The 21,833-nt window shown below is 37.9% G+C and overlaps 1 protein-coding gene across 2 annotated transcripts in view; it reads right to left on the reverse strand.

The window, feature by feature from the left end:
• The window catches only part of wdr11 (WD repeat domain 11), a 108,279-nt gene that overhangs the window by 64,359 nt on the left and 22,087 nt on the right, over positions 1-21,833 (reverse strand). Inside the window, exons 6-8 of one of the 2 annotated variants that reach the window (XM_067386819.1) lie at positions 11,140-11,305; positions 3,384-3,486; positions 1,757-1,961 (exon numbers count right to left, since the gene is read on the reverse strand). In XM_067386819.1, coding sequence (XP_067242920.1) covers positions 1,757-1,961; positions 3,384-3,486; positions 11,140-11,305 — 474 coding nt within the window. Of the gene's footprint in view, positions 1-1,756; positions 1,962-3,326; positions 3,487-11,139; positions 11,306-21,833 lie in introns of both variants that reach the window. The other variant, XM_067386818.1, reaches the window with a different exon arrangement.

Raw genomic sequence — 21,833 nt, forward strand, 5'->3', positions numbered from 1 at the left:
TGTAAGAGGCCTATAAGAGGTCATAAAAAAATCCTGCACGATTCATAGCTTAAAAAGTCCTCCTCATTATAAACACGTAAACACTGTCTACACCGATACAGTATACAGATCCATGTTCAGTTTCTGACATAGTCTACACACTTGAGTCTGGCGACAACAGGAAGAACATTCACTTTGTTGTGTTTAGTCTAATGAGATGGTTTGTGTCTCTGTACAGATTTGAGAAGGATCCCAGCGTCGAAAAAAGTGGACAGTTTATTTTAATGGCATCCCGGATCGTGTCGGAAGATATGTTTGTTCGGAGCATTTTGTTTTGTCAGTGAAGCACAATGTAATGGAGAGTTTGCAAAGAAACTTTTTTTTAAAGATGAAGCATCTGACAACAGCTGCATCACAAACCTTAAGTAAATGATTTCATAGTGCTGTGTCTGTAAATTACGCATTTTTTAAATGGATAATGTTTTCAAAACACTTTGCAAAACACTCAAGTGCAATACCGAGGGAGCATTGAAACAGTATGTTATATGCAGTGATGTCAGCCAATCATAACAGTGGTTGTTTACTGACAAACATTAAAGGAGCTGAACCTTAAAAACAGATCATTCCAGACATTTTTTTTTTTTGGTTGTTGTTTCTTTTTTTTCTCCACAAAAAACTGTATTAACATTATAAGTGAACCTCAAGGAACATATTAAATAATAATAATAATAATAATAAAAAAAATCCAAGTCATGACCCCTTTAAATTACCATTGAAATATCAGAATGCACAATGGTCCTCATACAGGTTTCATTTTCTTCTGGCAAAAAAAAAAAAAAAAAAAGTATCTTGATTTTGGGATGAAATATGACTTGGTCATGTTAAGTTTCATAAGATTCATATTTTTGTTACGCTTTTATAAACTGGCTATAAAAAATCTAATCAGAATTTATTGGTGTGTTTTATGTAGGGTTGTCTTGATATAAAAATTTAGTAGTCAGTACCAATACCAGTGAAATTATATTCTCATTAACAATTTCACCAACTAACACCACTGGTTGAGTCAGAAAGTATCATGTTGAATATGTCAGATTAATTAAATTAGATTAAAACTGTGTGTAAAATTGATACACCAAGAAAGTATAAAGTAAAATCAGCAAAGCCTTCATTATAGTATGATCCGTAAGTCTGCTTCATGTCTACCAATGTAAATCAGTACAATCAGTACAAGGGTTTGCTACTCTTTTTTTCTTTTTCTTTTTTTTAATTGTCAGTGTGATACTGAGAAACCCACCATTTTCATATTTAGTACTTTGATATGTGTTGTGGAAATTTTAAATTTTCATATGCTTTTTACCTGTATTCTTGTGAAATATGATGCTTATGGAACATGATATGATGATGGCTTAAGTGGTAATGTTTAACATAGTGTTAACATAGATGTTGGAAATAGAAAGAGCAAGATATGGTATGGGGAAATGCAAGACGTATGTTTAAAACATGTCTGTGCTAACAATGTGTGGAAAGTTACAGCCACTAAGGGATGTTCCAAATATGGTAAAAGGACAGAGGCTTCGGCCTTGTAGGTTAGAGATATAAAAGTGAGGGGAAGCTTTCGTTCTTTGTCTTACACTCTGCAGCTACTTGTGTTTCTGTATGACCTGTCTGACCTTTCTTGCAAGAAATGAAAGCTTTAAAGACAATTGGACGTGTTTGTCTCTTATGCAGTAGAGTCGGAGTTGATTTTTGCCACAACATATGTTTGAAAAAATTGTACCTCAGATTGGATGAAGATTTACTGGGATGAGCTTTGAGCTCCCAAAGCATCACCCTTCCATCACTGACCACCAGGGCGGCACTGTTCTCATTGACAGGACAGATCACCACTCGGTAGGGCCGCACGGTCTTAGTCACACGGATGGCGTCACACTGGGAGCGGAGATCATATACCAACTCTTGTACATTCTGCTCTGGATCAGTCACTGGAACAAAACACAACAGATCTTAAAAATAATTAGAGTAAACATTCTAGAAATGGTCTATAAAAATCTTGTTGAGAGTATCAAGTGCTAAATGTAAAGCAAAATTGTCGAGTGGTTAATAGAGCTGCACGATTCTGGTTAAATTGAGAATCACGATGTTTTGGTTTTAAACAGAGATCACAACTCTCCCACGATTCTGAACACACAACTAAACAAAATAACATGTAATTTACTAGAGGTGCTGACAAAGCATTAATTACTGAAGTCTATTTAAAATGTTAAATTAATCTGAATGAATTATTAAAAAAAAAAAAACGCTTTGAATGAATCAATGACTAACTCCTAAATACTCCACTTGTTTCATTATTGGATGAATCAGCGTTTCTGAACGAATCTCTTGAATGAATGATTCAATGAAAAATACATTAATTTTTTAAAGGTGCCCTAGAACGTTCTTTCACAAGATGTAATATAAATCTAAGGTGTCCCCTGAATGTGTCTGAAGTTTCAGCTCAAAATACCACAGATTTTTTTTATTAATTTTTTTAACTGCCTATTTTGGGGCATCATTAACTATGCACCGATTTAGGCTGCAATCATTATCAATCATTATTTGAAGAGGCAAGTTACTTTCAATGATTTGCTCTATTTTTATCGCTACCGTAGACATCAGTGTTTATATCAGAACTACAAACTTTTATCCCAGTACTTCTGTGATAATATGAATATTTGTAACAAAGAAATAAAGAAACTGTGTTGTTGAAAAGATTGTTTGTAAAGATGTTTCATACCTATATCATACAATAACTGCTCTCTCTGGCTCAGTGGCAGCGCTGACACAGATCTGAATGTTCTGGTGTGATTTTGTCAAAGTTGAATAAACAAAAGCGAATCGTTGTCATTTAGGAATAAGAATGCAAGGGTGTTCAATCGCGATCATTTGATGATTAATCGTGCAGCTCTAGTGGTTAATGTAGAAAACACGACTAGGAAACTAAATGATATTTACAAAATAAAAATAAACAAAAAGCATTACAGAAAATTCTTCTCATCCCCTACACTCTCAATTCCAGTTGTTACCATCAAAGAGCTGTTTTAGGCAACCATGGGCAAGGAAAAACGTGCATCATTTGTCATTTGTATTGCATTTAAAATTTTTAATGCTGAGTCATGAAGTCAAACTGAATTAGACATGGATTTGTAGGCAAATATATGTACATATGGATATGAATATTTGTGTGTGTACGATAAAATAAGATGTGTGTATATATAGTTTGAATTTAATATAAATTGTCGTATTGATGTCTGTATGGTGAAGTCAGAAACAAATTTCCACCTTGTGATGTTATTGTGATGTGAAATTACTTGAATGCCCCACCCCCAGACTGAAGGACAGTTGTGAAGGAACAAGGCCTGTCTTGCCTGTTTCATTAGGAGAAGGTGTTGTGGAGCGACACACACGCAGTGTGATGCAACCATTCTCATGGAGGCAGTAGAGAGCATCTCTCTGGGCACAAGGAATCACCTACACACAAGACAGAAAGCATTAGAGACTTCAGTGTTTTCCCCAGCCAAAACTGAGACATCATATAAATTCCAACAATATACAGTCTTCAAAAAAAAAAGTCTGAGTGGCACATAAGGCACAAAAGATTATTTTATTGAATAATGCACCAAATATGAAGCGCTTTTGTTGATCTTACCGCAATTTTTAACACTTAAACTCTTAACGGTCACCCCCTTTTTAGCACAGATATGAACTTAAGCGGGTGTAATTAATGAATGGTTTGTAATACAGACCTAAGGTTGGTCTAGTTTTAAAGAAACTGCAGGTTATTGCAGAAGTGATAGCACTTGAAAAAAGGAAAATGTAAAAAAAGTTACAGAAGTCAAAGTTTACTGTAATGCCAATGGACTGAAGTAAACATTTTATTGTTCTATACAAAATATATATTTTACCAAAAAAAGGGCTCTCATTAAAAATCTACTGTAAATCATATGTCTAACCAGGTTGTGTTAAATTTGAAGTTGATTTCACAAAAATTGAGCCTGCTAAAAGGATTTAAATACCATTTCCATGGTAAAGCAATTCAAAATGGTCTTCATAGTCAAGTCAAGTCACCTTTATTTATATAGCGCTTTTTACAATGTAGATTGTGTCAAAGCAGCTTTACATTGATAACTGGTACATTATTTTGGCTGCACAGCTCTTAAAGAATAGTGTTGATGCAGGCAGATCAAAGCACTGAATATCAAATATCAAGTCAAATGTCAATTCATAGGATGAATTTTGAGCATTCACTTTTGGATGATACTTAATTTATGATTACTAAAATATGCAATAGAAAAAAAGGCAATAGAAAATAGTGCGCAAAGTTTCCCACTACCAGGACATTGAGAGTTATTAGCCAGCCTAACAGACATTTCTTGCTGGATGAAGGACCACCACCTTCAACTCAACCTTGCAAAGACAGAACTGCTTGTGATCTCAGCCAACCCAACACTTCATCACAACTGCTCGATTCAGCTAGGTTTGTCAACCATAACTCTATCCAGGACAGCCAGGAACCTCGGAGTTGTGATTAATGATCAGTCAAACTTCACAGACCACAATGCTAGAACGGCCCGGTCCTGCAGATTTGCCTTATACAACATTATGAAGATCAGACTATTCCTATTGGAGCATGCTTCACAACTCCTTGTTCAAGCTCTTGTTCTATCCAGACTGGACTATTGTAATGCTCTTTTGGCAGCCCTTCCAGCACTCACTCATGTCAAACATCTGCAGCTGATCCTGAATGCGGTAGCAGGAGTGGTCTTTAACGAGCCGAAGAGGGCGCACGTCACACCTCTCTTCATCAGTTTGCACTGGCTGCCAATTGCCGCTCGCATCAAATTCAAGGCACTGATGTTTGCTTTAAAAAAAAAACAAAAAAAACACTGGCTCTGCACCAATATACCTAAACTCACTGCTTCAGACTTACAGTATGTGCCCTTCAGTAGCTTGTTTTCTGCAAGTGAACAGCATCTTGTGGTGCCATCCCAAAGGCATCCCATCACTTTCATAGGCCTTTACCTTGACTGTTCATCTTTCTTCATGTACTGTGCTAGACTCACTGGGACTAGTCACAGCACTAACATATTGTTGCCCTATTGTTGGTTTGATTACTTCTATTGTTCTCCTCATCTATAAGTCTCTTTGGATAAAAGTCTCTGCTAAATGATTAAATGTTATCAGGCTAAAGGAATATTTCAACCAAAAATGAAAATTGCCATTCCCATTCAGTCGGTCACGTTGTGTTCACTCTCTGTGTTAGCCCTGTCCCACCGTCCTTCAGGAGGCTTTCAACAGAGCGCTGGAAGGGGGCAGCTCCTGTGACGCTTTGGTAGGGATTCCTATTCATCAGTCTGTCTGATGTACGTCGAAAGTGACCGACTGAATGGGAATGGCAATTTTCATTTTTGGTTGAAATATTTGGTTACAAAGGTAAGCCTCGTTCCCTGAAGGAGGTAATGGAGACGTAGGTCCCGTCGCCACAGTCGCTGTGCCCGCTGATGCTGCCGCCTAACCTGTTCGGCTACGAAGCGAAAACCTGAAGATGCAACGCACGTATATAAAGCCCCTTAACCGTCATTTCCCTAAGTATAACATAAGGTTTGGAAAACTTCACCTTAAGTGTTACATGGAGTGAGCAGGTTCAATCCAAGTCTTCTAACAAGACACGATCGACCGCTTTATATGATAAACAAATTGTACTTTAGCGGTTTATTCACATAAACATTGATGAAATCATATGTAGCACATATCTTATATGTTCAACGGAAGCGCAAACGTGCGCGCATCACACGCAAAAACAAACCTCATTGGTTGTTGGGCTTGCGCGCACTTTCGAGCTTCCGAAACTGCCTTATTCATATGGATGTCTTTCAATGAATGGACATAAATAAATGATGAGAGAATATTAAAAATATCTTTATTTGTTATTTAAATATATGTCTTATGGGTTTGGAATGACATGAGGGTGAGTGAATGATGGCAGAAATCTCAATTTTGAGTAAACTATCAATTTGAGTTTCTCGTCTGGTCTTTCTCTTTCATATTTGGTTTTATTTATTGCTTTCCTTATGCAAAAGTTGTTGTCTGTGAAAACATGTCGCGATCGGTATTAACAAATATCGTGTCCATGGCAACAGTAGAATTTTTTAACGGCAAAACCTGGGATGCTGTCGTTAAACACTTAAAGGGTTCTCTTACCTAAGAGAACAGTTTAAGGTATTATATGCAATACCCTTAAGTCATTCCCTTTTTTAAGGGGAAATCATGACTTAAGTGTCATACTTAAGGGAAAAACTTAAGGTGCTTTATGCAACCGGGCACTGACCCTCAGGTCATTACAAACCTGTATGACTTATTCTTTTAGAATCATTCTTTTTTAATACATGATCGCACTTGGATAAAACAAAATAGAAGTGTATATCAGGTCACAGTTTCTGAGGTGATATCACTGACATCTAATGCCATTGGTTCTCCTAACTAGGGCTGGGCGATATATATCGCATGCAATTGTCACGCGCATTTCGTCAGTAAAGCCGGTTCCCTGATTACCGCTAAATTAAATTCAATTAGCCTTTTGCCGAGCCCCGCCCCCCTTAGTTACTGTTGCTTTGTCCGAGTGCCGCTGTAACTCCACACGCAGTGAAAAATACATCGCAGAACAAAGAGGATACTGACCACACATCGACAAACAAGACAGAGCAGGTTACTTATGATATTAAACAAAGTCCCAGCTTTCAAACCGTGTAGTTATTAAAAAAATTCAAACAATAAAAAACGTTTTGTTGCTCTTTAATGTGTCGTGACCATGGTCGTGACAGATTGCTGTAGATCCTCAGCTCAACCGCTCGTAAAAACCGATCATCTCTTCCTATTAGTCCATGAACATGAGAATGAATGTTGTTTCAAATGCGGAAAGACGTCAATACACACCATTTTTCAAGTTTAACTCCACCAAGGTTAATATTTTAACTACTGGTTGCTTTGTCGGACAAAATGGCGGATGCGGCGTTCTGATTGGTTAGATCGCTTGTCAATCAAACTCCCGGCGAAAAGTCAATTGTTTAATGAAAAATAAATCAATATGATTTTAAATAGTAATAGTAAATAATGAGAGAATTTTCATGTTTGGGTAAACTATTCTTTTAACAATATCTGTTTTGTATATTGAAATGGACCTATGTCTGTACACATAACTGCTTCTATGTATACTGAAAATTAAAAACAAGTGGTTGTTGTGAGAATTTGGGTTCTGGTAACAGAAGAACTAGGACAAATGTGTGAGCTTCCAGTGTGTGTGTTATTGGCGTACGCCAGGCTCCCACGGTCAGCCTAGATTCAGAGTATGAGAGCTTGCAGCTGCACCATCAGTCATGCAAATTGCCTTCCTGACAAGTGCTTTATAACACTTAATGCATATGCACGTGTGTGTGTATGCATGTTTACAACAACTCTGATTGAGGGAAGGGATGGAAGCTTTAAGTACAATTTAATAGACCAAACCCACACTAAAACAGATCAGAAGACACACTGGCATTATCTAATGCACATACAGTGCTCAGCGTAAATAAGTACACACCCTTTGAGAAGTAATTTTAAACAACACCTCAATGAACACAATGTTTCCAAAATGTTGACAAGACTAAGTTTAATATAACATCTGTTTAACTTGTAACATGAAAGTAAGGATGATAATAATATAACTTAGATTACACATTTTTCAGTTTTACTCAAATTAGGGTGATGCAAAAATGAGTACACCCCACAACAAAAACTACTACATCTAGTACTTTGTATGGCCTCCATGATTTTTAATGAGAGCACCAAGTCTTCTAGGCATGGGATGAACAAATTGGCATATTTTGCAACATCTATCTTTTTCCATTCTTCAAGAATGACCTCTTTTAGAGACTGGATGCTGGATGGAGAGTGATGCTCAACTCGTCTCTTCAGAATTCCCCATAGGTGTTCGATTGGGTTCAGATCAGGAGCCACTGAATCACTTTCACCCTGTTCTTCTTCAGAAATCCAACAGTGCCCTTAGATGTGTGTTTAGGATCATTGTCATGTTGGAAAAGTGCACGACGACCAAGGGCACGGAGTGATGGTAGCATCTTCTCTTTCAGATTAGAGCAGTACATCTGTGAATTCATGATGCCGTCAATGAAACGACACCAGCAGCACTCATGCAGCCCCACATAAGGACACTGACACCACCATGTTTCACTGTAGGCACCATGCATTTTTCTTTGTATTCCTCACCTTTGTGACGCCATACAGTTTTGAAGCCATCAGTCCAAAAACATTTATCTTGGTCTCATCACTCCAGAGTATAGAGTCCCAGTAGTCTTCATCTTTGTCAGCATGGGCACTGGCAAACTCTAGGAGGGCCCATCTAGGCTATTTTGTGCCTGGACTTTAGGAGAGGCTTCTTTTGTGCACGTCACCCATGCATCCCATTCCTCTAAATTTTTCTCCCATGTGGTGCCATTGCTGACAGCATGAATTGGGAAGGGGTTTTAACACCCTTTTATAGTCAACTGTCTGCTGGACACCTGTGTAATGAATAATTAGACTCACCTGTGGTTGAATTTTTGTTAAATTAGACATTTGGAGTCTAAAATTTAGATGTGCTCCACAGACTTTCAGTGCGGTGTACTCATTTTTGCATCACCCTAATTTGGGTAAAACTGAACATTTTGTTCTCTAAGTTATATTATTAACTTTACTTTCATGTGATAAGTTAAACAGATGTTATATAAAACTTAGTCTTGTCAACATTTTGGAAATTGTTTTTGTGTTCATTGCGATATTGTTTAAAATGTTACTTTTCCAAGGGGGTGCCCTCATTTACGCTGAGCACTGTACATGTTTCAAGAAAAGACATGTAAATAAAATAAATAATTTTTGAAAATAAAAAAAAAACCTTAAAAATTCAGGACATGTCGAGGAGGGAAACGGAACGTCCCATGTGGGCAGTGATAGACAGTATTTTTTTACTTATTTGCTAGGAAATTTGCCACCTTGAATTAGCTAGCCATAGTACGGTGCCCCACACATGACATGCCGACAAAATAGATATGGTGACCACTAAATAAAGAATTTGCTCCCACGACTTATAAATTTATTTCCTCGTTTTATCAGAATATGCTGTAATGCCTGTTTTCATTCGTCAGTTAATGCATATAGATCTCAACATGCTCAGTTTTTGAGAACATTAGAAATATTACAGCATTGTCCAATATTCCCTGTTGGTGTAATATGTCACCTGTGTGGTGTTATTTTGGGGATCATATTTCAGAAATAACATCAGAATATGTTGTGATGCTTTTTTTTTAGTAAATATTACTCCAAACATCCAATGGAAACTTGTTGGTTGTACCAAAAACACCACTTTGTAAATGCTATTTTTAAAAGGTGCTATATAAATAAAGCTTTACCTACTTATAATATAGTTACACTTGGCTCGGTATCAGCTCTGAAATTCAATACTACTCAAATCCTTATTAGTTAGATAATGCTATTATTAGATATCTACCCACAGTGTTGCTATGCCTGCTGCTTGTATTATCAGAAAGTAGCTTATAGATACAGTATGTACGGTTGCAGGTAGCATTTTTGTGGGGGCTGTTTTCAGGAAACAGTCACGTATTTGGGCTTGAAGTGCTTGGCCACCACAGAACAATAGCGCTACGTCCGTATTTATAGTGACGATATTATTCTGTTTGACAGTATCTCTGATAAGCACTTATCTATCTGCTTGAATGAGCGCCGTGAATGAAGTGTCAGAGGCAAAGAGTCTCTGTGTGCCTTTAAATATTTCTGCTTATGTTCAACAGAAGGAGAAATAATCACATCTCACGTCTTCACGTGATGAGCACTATCTGTGTGGCATGAGTGTCTGTTAATGGTGTATGTTCATGGTTCTGTTCATGGTGCACGAGAAGCAAAGAAATGTACAATAAAATGCACAAGATCTGTTTAATGTGCACACGTTTTGTGTCTCGCACCAAAATGCGCATTAGAAAATATGCATTTATTTGTGTTATTGTGTGTACTGTACTGAGGGCCCTGTTCAGTCGGTACAGATACATCTTCTACAACTTTTTCAGATGGCACAATGTAGTTTGTTAAAACATGAAAACTCTTAAAGGGTTAGTTCACCCAAAAAATGAAAATTATTCCATGATATACCTACCCTCAAGCCATCCTAGTTGCGACTCTCTTCTTTCAGCCAAACACAATCAGAGTTATATTAAAAATATCCTGGCTCTTCCAAGCTTTATAATGGAAGTGAATGAGACCCTCAATTCTTAAGCCCAAAAAAGCACATCCATCCATCATAAAAGTAATCCATACAGCTCCAGGGGGTTAATAAAGGCCTTCTGAAGAGAAGTGATGGGTTTTTGTAAGAAAAATACCCATATTTATGACTTTGTAAACTGTAATCTCTAGCTTCGGGTAACAGCTTTCCACACATTCACGAGTAAGAGTCGAGTTCCAGGGGGAAGAGGGTGACCTCTGGCCAGATGTATGACAAAGGCATCGTGGAAGCTCAGGTGAGAATTGACGAACACAGAGGTGCAGAAGATAGAGCAAAACAAAATGCTGGTCATGAATTAGAAGTCTAAAACAAGAAATTTTAAAGAAAAATGTTGGAGGATTTTGATATAAGAGGAGATACATCATACGTCGGGTCAGAGGTCACCCCTTCGGCCGGAACTCGACTCTCTCGTAAACATGTGGATGGCTGTTTCCAGATGCCAGTGATTATAGTTTATTAAGTTTTAAATATGGATAATATTTTTCTTTCCTATCGCTTCGTTTCAGAAGGCCTTTATTAACTCCCTGGAGCCGTATGGAGTAGGTTTATGATGGATGGATGCACTTTCTTGAGCTTCAAAATCTACTATTAACTCCCATTATAAAGCTTCGAAGAGCCAGGATATTTTTTTATATAACTCCAATTGTGTTTGGCTGATTGAAGAAAGTCATATACACCTAAGATGGCATGAGGGTGAGTAAATTATGGGATATTTTTTGGGTGAACTAACCCCTTATCAAACTGAAAAAGGTACCCATTCTATTACAGGCATGCAGTCTCTTACATTCCCACATACACACCTGTATAAAAGGCACACCGGAGCGCTCGATGGCGACCACTCCAACGGTCTGACTGAGCTCCAAGTCTAGGATGAGGATCTCTCTGGGGTACAACAGCAGCATGTGGTTCCTCTTAGATGGCAGGTATGACAGTTGGAGACAGTCATTAAGAGTCACTGCTTCAGCCCTGCAAACAAACATACACACATAGCCAGGTCACATTAAAACTTCAATTTATCCTGCCTGCTTCAAATGCTTATCTATGGCCCAACCAGCTTTTGCGTACAATTCTACAACACAAATCAGATCACTATGCATCTTTATCCAAAGGTGTTCAATATTAAATGGTCTTGTGTAGCCAATTGCTGTGGTGTAACTGGTGGAGTCACTTTTTCACTACTTTCTTTTCGTGCTTCCATTGTACTCCAGTCATTATATGATGATTGTTTTTATTCAACATGAAATTTTCCATAAGAAATGCAAAGGGAAGCAATCTAATATTATAAAAAAAAAAAAAAAAGGCAACAATTAAAACCTTTTGTCTGCTGGCATCTTTCACTTCTACATAGAGAAGTGATGCAAGATGCAACATTTATCGTCCATATGCAGAACCAACCCCTACCCATAAAAAAAAATCGAATGGCTCAATTGGATTGTGAAACTACATGCCCATTGTTTATTCATTGACCATCAGATGCACAAAAAACTGGAAAACAACTCAATTTCTGTGAATCAAGATAGTTATAAGTCTTACAGGAAACTAAAAGGTTCTAGGTTGATGAATGCTAGTGAGGAAAAAAGAATCAATGGATTTGTAGATTAAAGGTGCCCTAGAACCAGTTTTTACAAGATATCATATAAATCTAAGGTGTCCCCTGAATGTGTCTGTGAAGTTTCAGCTCAAAATACCCCATAGATTTTTTTTAATAAATTTTTTTAACTGCCTATTTTGAAGCATCATTAAATATGCACCGATACAGGCTGCGGCCCCTTTAAATTGCGCACTCCCAGCCCCCCCGAGCTCCCGACTATAATACAGTGCATTTACAAAGTTCACACAGCTAATATAACCCTCAAATGGATGTTTACAAGATGTTCGTCATGCATACTGCATGCATACGTCGGATGATGTGAGTATAGTATTTATTTGGATGTTTACATTTGATTCTGAATGAGTTTGATAGTGCTCCGTGGCTAAAGCTAACATTACACACTGTTGGAGAGATTTATAAAGAATGAAGTTGTGTTTATGAATTATACAGACTGAAAGTGTTTAAAAATAAAAATAATGACGGCTCTTGTCTCCATGAATACAGTAAGAAACGATGGTAACTTTAACCACATTTAACAGTACATTAGCAACATGCTAACGAAACATTTAGAAAGACAATTTACAAATATCACTAAAAATATCATGATATCATGGATCATGTCAGTTATTATTGCTCCATCTGCCATTTTTCGCTGTTGTTCTTGCTTGCTTACCTAGTCTGATGATTCAGCTGTGCACAGATCCAGACGTTAATACTGGCTGCCCTTGTCTAATGCCTTGAACATGAGCTGGCATATGCAAATATTGGGGGCGTACATATTTATGATCCCGACTGTTACGTAACAGTTGGTGTTATGTGGAGATCCGCCTGTTTTTCAGAGGTCAGAGGTGTTTGAGACTCACTGTATGTCATTTCCATATACTGAACTCTTGTTATTCAACTATGCCAAGGTAAATTCAATTTTTGATTCTAGGGCACCTTTAATAAGCCTACACACATTTCCACTCATTTTATTTAGTTTTTTGTTTTGTTTTTTATGAAGGCCAACTATGTTTTGAATGTGTTCTGCAGGACATTGATAGTCAGTGTCAATATGTTATATTGAGTTTGGTCAAAGGACCCACTATTCTGATTCAAGCAAAACTCAAGAACGAACAAGTGTGACATTTCAAATTAAATCTGATTTTTTGTATTTTATATTATATGATATAGTTAAGCAACATCACAAAAAAAGCGTTTCCCCCAAATATCAGCATGATTGCAAATGTGATATTGATTTTATACAATAATTCAGTAAACAAGAAGTTAATATTAAGTGACAGACACCATTTTGCCTGTTTTTGACTGTTTTTGATCATAAGAAGTATCTTCCTTCGTCGTTTAGAACATTGGGTCGGCATAAAAGGCTTACAGTGCTTTTGGTCTTATCTTAAAAATAGGACTTTCATAGCGCTGGTTAAGTTTACTTCTTCCTCAGCTTCTACTGTAAGTGGTGTACCTAAGGGTTCTATATTGGGCCCACTTCTTTTTAATTTATATATGCTGCCCTATAGGGAGTATTATCAGAAAGCATAATGCTTCTTTTCATTTTTATGTGGACAACACTCAGCTCTACTTTGAAAGCAGGTGACTATTCAGCCTTTGCCGGACTGTCTTTATGGCAATAAAAAAAAAAAAAGTGGTTGTCTAATAAATTCTCAAACTTAAGGACAAAACAGAAATAAAGATTTCATGGGTAATTATTCAGAAATAATTACCCATGAAATCTAGAGGTGATCTTACCAATGAGCCTGGCAAGCATTTTCCTTCTCTTTCCCCCCAGGTAAGAAATCTGGCTGTTATTCTTGACTATGAACTTTGCTTAACCAATACTTTTATTTGTTAAGAATAGCTTTTATCAGCTACAAAATATTTCTAAACTCAAAATGTTTGTCTTTTCATGATTTAGAGAAAGTTATCCAAACCTTCATTTCATCGTAATTGCAATTCTCTGTATTAGCCTCTGCAGCTTTGCCATTATATTAGAGTTTTAATAGATTTGCATGTTTTCTTTTAGTCCATTTTATTCCTCTTAACATGTTATATGTGTGTATGTATTTAAATGATGCATGGACTGTCTGTGAATAACTTACATGAAACAGAAAATGAACAGGAACATATGTTTTGTCCATGGCAATGCTTTTTACACTACTGTAAAATTAAGTGACTGGCAGATGTTTTCCATGCACAGCATGCAGACTAAATTTTTTCCATTATCTTTTATTATTAATTTTATCATTTTGTTGTTGCAGCCCCAGAAATGATCATCTCTCCCACTGTAAACTGGTACATAACCCTGACACACGCTAATGTTGCTCTGGGAGAACCATAGATGAAACAAACAAAAGCATGTATAAATTACACATGCTGGGATCCAGTTGCTTTCAAAATCCATGAGTGAAAACATGCAGATGGAAAAAAAAGAAATGTAAAATTGTTTCTAGAATAGCAACAACAACAAAAAAACTAAGTAAAAACAGCTATTAACAACATTCATCTTGCCTAGTTGCAGGCGGCATTGTAATATTCCTGTAAAAGAATACCAAGCAGTCAGCAGCAGTGTGCTGGCTCCCTTGACAGAGTTGTCAGTGTTTTTTTTTTTTTCTTTCACTTTTGAGGACATCTGAGCAATTAAATAAGACACTGAAATGTGCCGTAATATCTTGAGTAAGGGTGGGAATCTTCAGGCAACTCAATATTCGATCTGATTTCGATTCTGGGTGTCACGATCTGATTCCAAAACCATTCCTAGTCTAAAATGTTTTATTATTATAAATAATTAATTTAAAAACATTATTATATTATATTGTTTGATTATAAATACTTTTTTTTAATTATTACAAATTAATAATAAATGAAAACAACGGTATGAACTAAATATAGTTTCAAAACATTCAAGCAAATAGTCAGTAATAAAGAAGAAACATATTACAAGCAATAAAAAAAAAAAAAATAGTGTGGGCCAAATGTGGTAATTAATCAAACTGTGAGTGAACACAACCATATTAAATGATTCAAATGCAGAACTGACAACTCATTGTGTAAACATAAACAAAACAGTACAGTACAGTACAGTACATTATATATATACACAATATTGCAAAAAGTTTTGGGACGCCTGCCTTTAAATGCACATGAACTTTAATGACATCCCATTCTTAATCCGTAGGGTTTAATATGGAGTTGGCCCACCCTTTGCAGCTATAAACAGCTTCAACTCTTCTGGGAAGTCTTTCCACAAGGTTTAGGAGTGTGTTTATGGGAATTTCTGACCATTCTTCTAGAAGTGCATTTGTGAGGTCAGGCAGTGATATTAGCAAGAAGGTCTCCGCTCTAATTCATCCCAAAGGTGTTCTGTCGGGTTGAGGTCAGGACTCTGTGCAGGCCAGTCAAGTCCCTCCACACCAAACTCATTCATCCATGTCTTTATGGACCTTGCTTTGTGCACTGGTGCTCAGTCATGTTGGAACAGCAAGGGGGCATCCCTAAACTGTTCCCACAAAGTTGGGAGTATGAAATTGTCCAAAATGTCTTGGTATGCTGAAGCATTAAGAGTTCCTTTCACTGGAACTAAAGGCCAATTCACACCACCCCGACAACAGCCAACAAACGCCAACAAACTCATCTGTTGGAGTTTGTTGGATCGGTGTGAAACCCCTGTTGGCGTCTGTTGGCGTTTGTTGGCGTTGGTCGGAGTCGGTTTTCACCCGACTGAACATGTTTAATCGGCGTTTGTCGGGTTGTGGAATGTCTGCGCGGTGTGAACAGTTTTCCAACAAACGGCAACAAACTCTGATGTAATCTGACCTGATCATGAACCGTTGCCATGACGATGAGGCAAGTCCCCTGCAAAGACGGCTGTTTGATCACGCCCGCACCTCACACACAACAAAGTACTTGAAACGTGACATTGCAGCTTGTTCGTTATAAAAAATAAAATACAGTTAAAAAAATAAAAATATATAAAAAGGTACAATAGTCCATAGTACAATCCGTGCCATTCAGCAAGATCAGCTGCTCCACTTCACCGAAAGAGAGAGGTAATGTTAACCACTATGAGAGCAACGCAGGTTTACCTTCAGTTCCGTTTTTAAGAATTCGTTTTGGCTTGTTTAGCTACATGGTTGTATATGCTTATGGGTCTCATTAATAAAAATGTCGCGAAAAAAAAAAAAAAAGTTTAAAAACGTGTGTACCAACCAATAGGTTACGATCAGATCGATGGCTACAGCGCTTCGGATTTCAGGTATTTTTGTTTTGCCTCAATACTTTAATACAATGAAAATATATATGATACTATATTATTAATATAATAAACTTGCCTGACAATATTGTTAACATGGTTATGTAGTTGTGGAATTTTCCCAGTCAGATGTCACTCGTTGGTCGGTGTTTGTTGGGGCGGTGTGAATTGGCCTTAAGGGTCAAGCCCAACCCCTGAAAAACAACCCCACACCATAATCCCCCTCTACCAAACTTTACACTCGGCACAATGCAGTCAGACAAGTACCGTTCTTCTGGCAACCGCCAAACCCAGACTCGTCCATCGGATTGCCAGACAGAGCAGCGTGATTCTTCACTCCAGAGAACACATCTCCACTGCTCTAGAGTCCTGCTCTGCAGAAAGTTGGCGACTTCTGTGCGTTGTGCGCCTCAGCATGCGTTGACCCTGCTCTGCGATTTTATGTGGCATACCACTTCGTGGCTGAGTTGCTGTTGTTCCCAATTGCTTACACTTTGTTATGATACCACTAACAGTTGATCTTTCACAAATGTTTGTAGAAGCAGTCTGCATGCCTAGGTGCTTGATTTTATACACCTGTGGCCATGGAAGTGATTAGAATGCCTGAATCCAATGATTTGGAGGAGTGTCCCAATACTTTTGGCAATATAATGCATCTAATATATGATAAAAATCAGTCAAAAAATTGTGTGAATCTCAATACATATTTCCATGTCACATTTGACCACATAACTCCGAGAAAAGAACAGCATGCAGGAGAAAATATTCTTGCAGACTCCGTAGTCCCTAGTTATCTGTATGGCCATTTTAAAATTATCAGGCTTAAAATGCCAGATGGAAGTGTAAGACAAAAATCATGATTAAAGGATTTGTTTGGAACTAAGAGCAGGAAGTAAGTCAATGTTGGCAGGGAGTGTGGGATGTGTCAGGTCTCAGATCTGCTGCTGCTCTTTGAAATTCTGAGCTTATATTAGAAACTGTGGTCCTCCATAACAGTGTCCCCTGAGCAGTTTCTCATCCTTCACTCCTACATGTGCAGTCAGAAGAACACAAGTATGCTCTTGCTCTCGCACACATACACACACTTGTTCTTCTTTAGCAACCACTTTGTCAATTTTACGCTACAGAGGCAAGTTTTGTCCAAAAAGGGCCCTCGAGGCTTGTGTGGCCTTCAGCTTGTGAAAAGAAAAACCAGGGACAGATATCAGGCTTTATTCCATAACGAGGAAAAATACACACTACCCACAGCGACAGCATCATTAAAACCCAAAGTCAAAGCTGACCCAACTATCATCCTTGTTTACAAAATTGCTTGAAGCAGAGTAGGCAGAGTGAAGTGAATAAACTAATGACTACAGCTAAAAATACACAGACATTATGTTCTCTTTCATAGGTTCACCGATGCTGCAGCAGCAGATGATGCTAAGGAACACCCCTGGGTTGTACTGCCTGTCTGAAGCCTATATCGACAAACGCCAATTCACTGGCTAATGGCGCTGTCACATTGCACACACTATGTATTGGGGCGCCCGCACCATCTCGCCTCTGATTTCTTATTCTTAAAGAATTAGTCCAATTTCAAATAAAAATATCCTGATAATTTACTCACCCACATGTCATCCAAGATGTCCATGTCCTTCTTTCTTCAGTCGAAAAGAAATTAATGTTTTTGATGAAAACATTCCAAGATTTTTCTCCTTATAGTGGACTTCATTGGTCTCCAAACGGTTAAAGGTCAAAATTACAGTTTCAGTGCAGCTTCAAATCTGTCATTTTCTTAAAAAAAATGAAAATGTATATGCTTTATAGACACAAATGATCGCATCACAAAGTGCTTCCACCAGAACGCAATTCCGCATTCTTCAAAAAGCTTACGCTAGATGTCCTATACCTTCCCTATTCAACTTAAGGAAAAAACGGAAATGGCGCTGCGCTTGTTCTGTAAGTTGAGTTTTTCAACTTGCAAATTCTGCCATGTAAATAAAGAATCCGTCATGTCGTGAGTGCAACTGGCTTTTAGAGGGAATGGGAGATGAGATTCTGATTGGTTTATGAGGGTGTGTTCACGCTTATTAAATTATGTTACATTAAAACAAACCCTGGTGCGATTGGTACGATTCATTTGAACACGTGTAAATGCTGCCATCCGAACCCTGGTACCCACCAAACAAGCGGACCGAGATCCATCTTTTCAGTGGTCTTGGTCCACTTGTTTGGTGTGCACCAGGGTTCGGATGGCAGCGTTCACACATGTTCAAATGAATCCAAACGAACTCTGGTGCAGTTCGAAGACATGTAAACGAACCAAAAACAGGAAGATGAGACCCTAAAAAGGACAGAATCCTCACGCATAACGTTTTTTCTTGTCATAGTCGCGAGTTTGCCCATCACAGGTATCAGACGCGCATCTCCACGCAGCAGATCATTTGTGTGTATGACGGATGGATTCCCGCCGCTGTTTTGACTACTTTACACATTTTATAAGCTCTTCACGAGTTCCCAGCTGGGAAAAATACCATCATATGCAGGCTGCACACACACAACAAGCACATTTATCTCAGCACACAGCATTGTTTTAGATGTCCGTTAAGTTCCGTCTCAAAATAGGCAATCCGACCAATCAGGTTGTGAATGTATCCCTTTGCCTTTAGGTTTGGTATCTTTTGGTTCGATGATAAAATTGCCAATCTGAACACTAATCAGACCTGGATAAAATGTTTATTTTTTCTTTTTTGGTCCGGACCAAACGAACCAAACTACAACTGTGAATGCACCCCTGAGTGCACTTGAGCCGTGCGCTTTAGACCATGTGCTTTGATCGTTAAAATAGGGCCCTATCACTATGTCACAGGGTTACCAAGCATATCTTCTCAAGGACATGGATGAAGGAGCTGGTTTGACCCTGGAGGCTGCCAAAGATCTCCATCGCGCTACTGATCCCCCACAGTTATACTGCTGAAGTGTATTTGCTCTTGTTTGTGCCACCCTCCAGAGTCTGTCTTTCAGGGAATATGTCTTTGGGTTAACATTCACTTGTTCTAGTTCTATGCACATTATGGGACAGTTGAGGGGATGGGACGGTTCATGAGACCTGTCTGTGGTCTTTCAGGGTATTTGTTTGAGCCCATGGAGTTGGTTTTAGAAACATTTCTGACTCTAAAGCTGGTTTTGTAACTGGCCTTAACATCCCTCATACAAGATTTATCAGCGAGAACATCATGCTTCGATTTCACCCGATGAGAGACTGCATAAGCTTTGCCCAGTAAGGGCACTGAAGATTTACGCTGACCGCACAAGCAAGTGGCATAAATCTGAACAGCTTCATTTGTTTTGGTGGGGGTTGCAAAGGGCTAGTTGCTCCAAAGCAAAGGATGTCACACTGAATAAGAGATGCCATCCCTCTGGCCTATAAGTTGTGCAGTTTGGCTCTAGGTGTTAGATCTCACTCTACTATAGGTGTAGCCTCCTCTCAAATAGTGAACCTATAAAAGAGAATGTCTAGTATGCATGGATGCTGCATAGCCTGCCATGCTCCTCTTTCTGCTAGGCTTCTTTCAGTGGGAAGCGGTGATGCCGTGGATGCACCACTATATACAAAAGTGATATGACACCGATGCCACAGAGTCTGTGAGTTTCCTAATTGAATGAATGTGTAAATAAGCTAGGAAGATTCTGTTCTCAGGTCACACAGACACTTAAGATGTGCTCAACAAGAAAGATCATTTTTTGCTGATTAATCAGCACAGATTGTTGCTTCTTGGTTAAACTTTTGAATAATAACTTTTTTCTTATTATTTTTAAATATCATATTTTTTCAATTAGCACTGCCCTTCAGAAGCTACATAAGATATGTGAATGTTTCCAAGAAGACAAATTAACTAAAATTTTACCCGATCATCCGATTAAAAAAGGTTTACACCCCCCGACTTAATGCATCATGCTTCCTTCTTGAGCATCAGTGAATGTTTTCACATTTTGTAATAGTTATTCCCTCAATTATCCTCAGTGTGAAAAGATAAATCTGATGTAAACGAGTTCAAATTTGCAGATGATGCTAAAAAAAAAATCTGCAGGATCTGGGGGATTTTTATAAAGAACAGCAGGCAGTTTAAGTACTCAGGACAAACAAGGACAAACAGTCACTGACCATCCAGGTAATAAGACACAGCATTAAGATTCAAGGGTATGTAAACTTTTTAACTTGTGTAAATTCAGCTTATTCAAAAACAGCTTATTCAGGACAGCCCTAAAAAAAGTGATTTTAAATGATCTCTTTTATTTTGTCTTGTATGTTCTGCAAGGGGTACAAAAACTTATGAGCAAAACTGTATGTACAGCGCAAAAAAATATATCTACACCATAATGATAAAACAAAACACAGATGTGTGATAACTTTGCAAATTAATAAAAAAAAAAAACTGATTCAATTTCAATGCATAAGTATTCATACCCTTTTCTGGGACACTTGAAATTTAGCCCTTTCTGGATTATTTTTGAAATGTTTCTACACTTTGATTGGAGTTAACCTGTGGCAAATTCAACTGAATGGACATTAGGGCTGGGTGATATGGCTGAAAACTGTATCACGATATCAGTGTTTCATATCGGTCGATATCGATAATTATTGATATTTTTTACGACCCACTTAAAATAAGGACCAGGAGAAAAATATATTACATTTAAACATTTTTATTTTAAAATTAACCTTCCTCTCATCATAATCCCCTCAGTTATTAAGAAAGAAATGTCAACAACCATGGAAAACTCAAATAATTGAAATGTAAACATAAGTCTAAAGTCACAATGAACACTTAACAATTATCTCTTAACATTTAAGGTACAAAATGAAAGAAAATGCTTAATAAAGTGTAATAAAATAGTGCAAATAATAATGCAGCTACCAATGTTGTTGGTTGAATACGGCTGTGCTCCAAAGGGTGAGCGCGGCTAAGTTGGTACATCAAGTTCGTGGTCTTGCATAATTTGCAGACGACATTGGTCTGACTATATGGTCAGACTTATAATATCCAAAAAACTGCCATACTGGTGAGCTGACTTTTCCTCTTTTATTTACAATTTCCTCGCTCGCTGCGGCACTCATTTTCTGCTTATCAGTCGCCTGTTACTGAAGAGGAATCCAGCAGAACAGCACGAGACAACGATATGGCGCAACAAACATGATACTGTTACATGATTGGCTGTTAGCGTGTCACTCCCTACATTGCTAGGTTACCAGAGAGCGAGTGCCTTTGTTAATGCAAACAAACTTGCTTCGCAACCTCTGTTTTCTTCCGACGAAGAATAAAAAAAAATATTGAAAGTTTTATCGAACACATTTTTTATTGATATCGATCACGTGTCTATCGCGATACATATCATTATCGTTTTATCGCCCAGCCCTAATGGACATGATTTGGAAAGGCACACACCTCTCAATCTAACAGCTAAAAAATGCAAATCAGAGCAAAAGCCAAGCCATGAGGTCAAAGGAACGGCCTGCAGAGCTTAGTGACAGGAATGTGTTGAGACACAGATCTGGGGAAGACTACAAAAAACATTCTGCTGCATTGAAGGTTCACAAAAGCATGTAGCCTCCATAATTCTTAATAGAAGAAGTTTGGAACAACCAGGACTCTTCGTAGACCTGGCCTTTACAATGT

This window comes from Chanodichthys erythropterus, chromosome 5 (assembly GCF_024489055.1).
Source record: "Chanodichthys erythropterus isolate Z2021 chromosome 5, ASM2448905v1, whole genome shotgun sequence".
Classification (NCBI taxonomy): Eukaryota; Metazoa; Chordata; class Actinopteri; order Cypriniformes; family Xenocyprididae; genus Chanodichthys; species Chanodichthys erythropterus.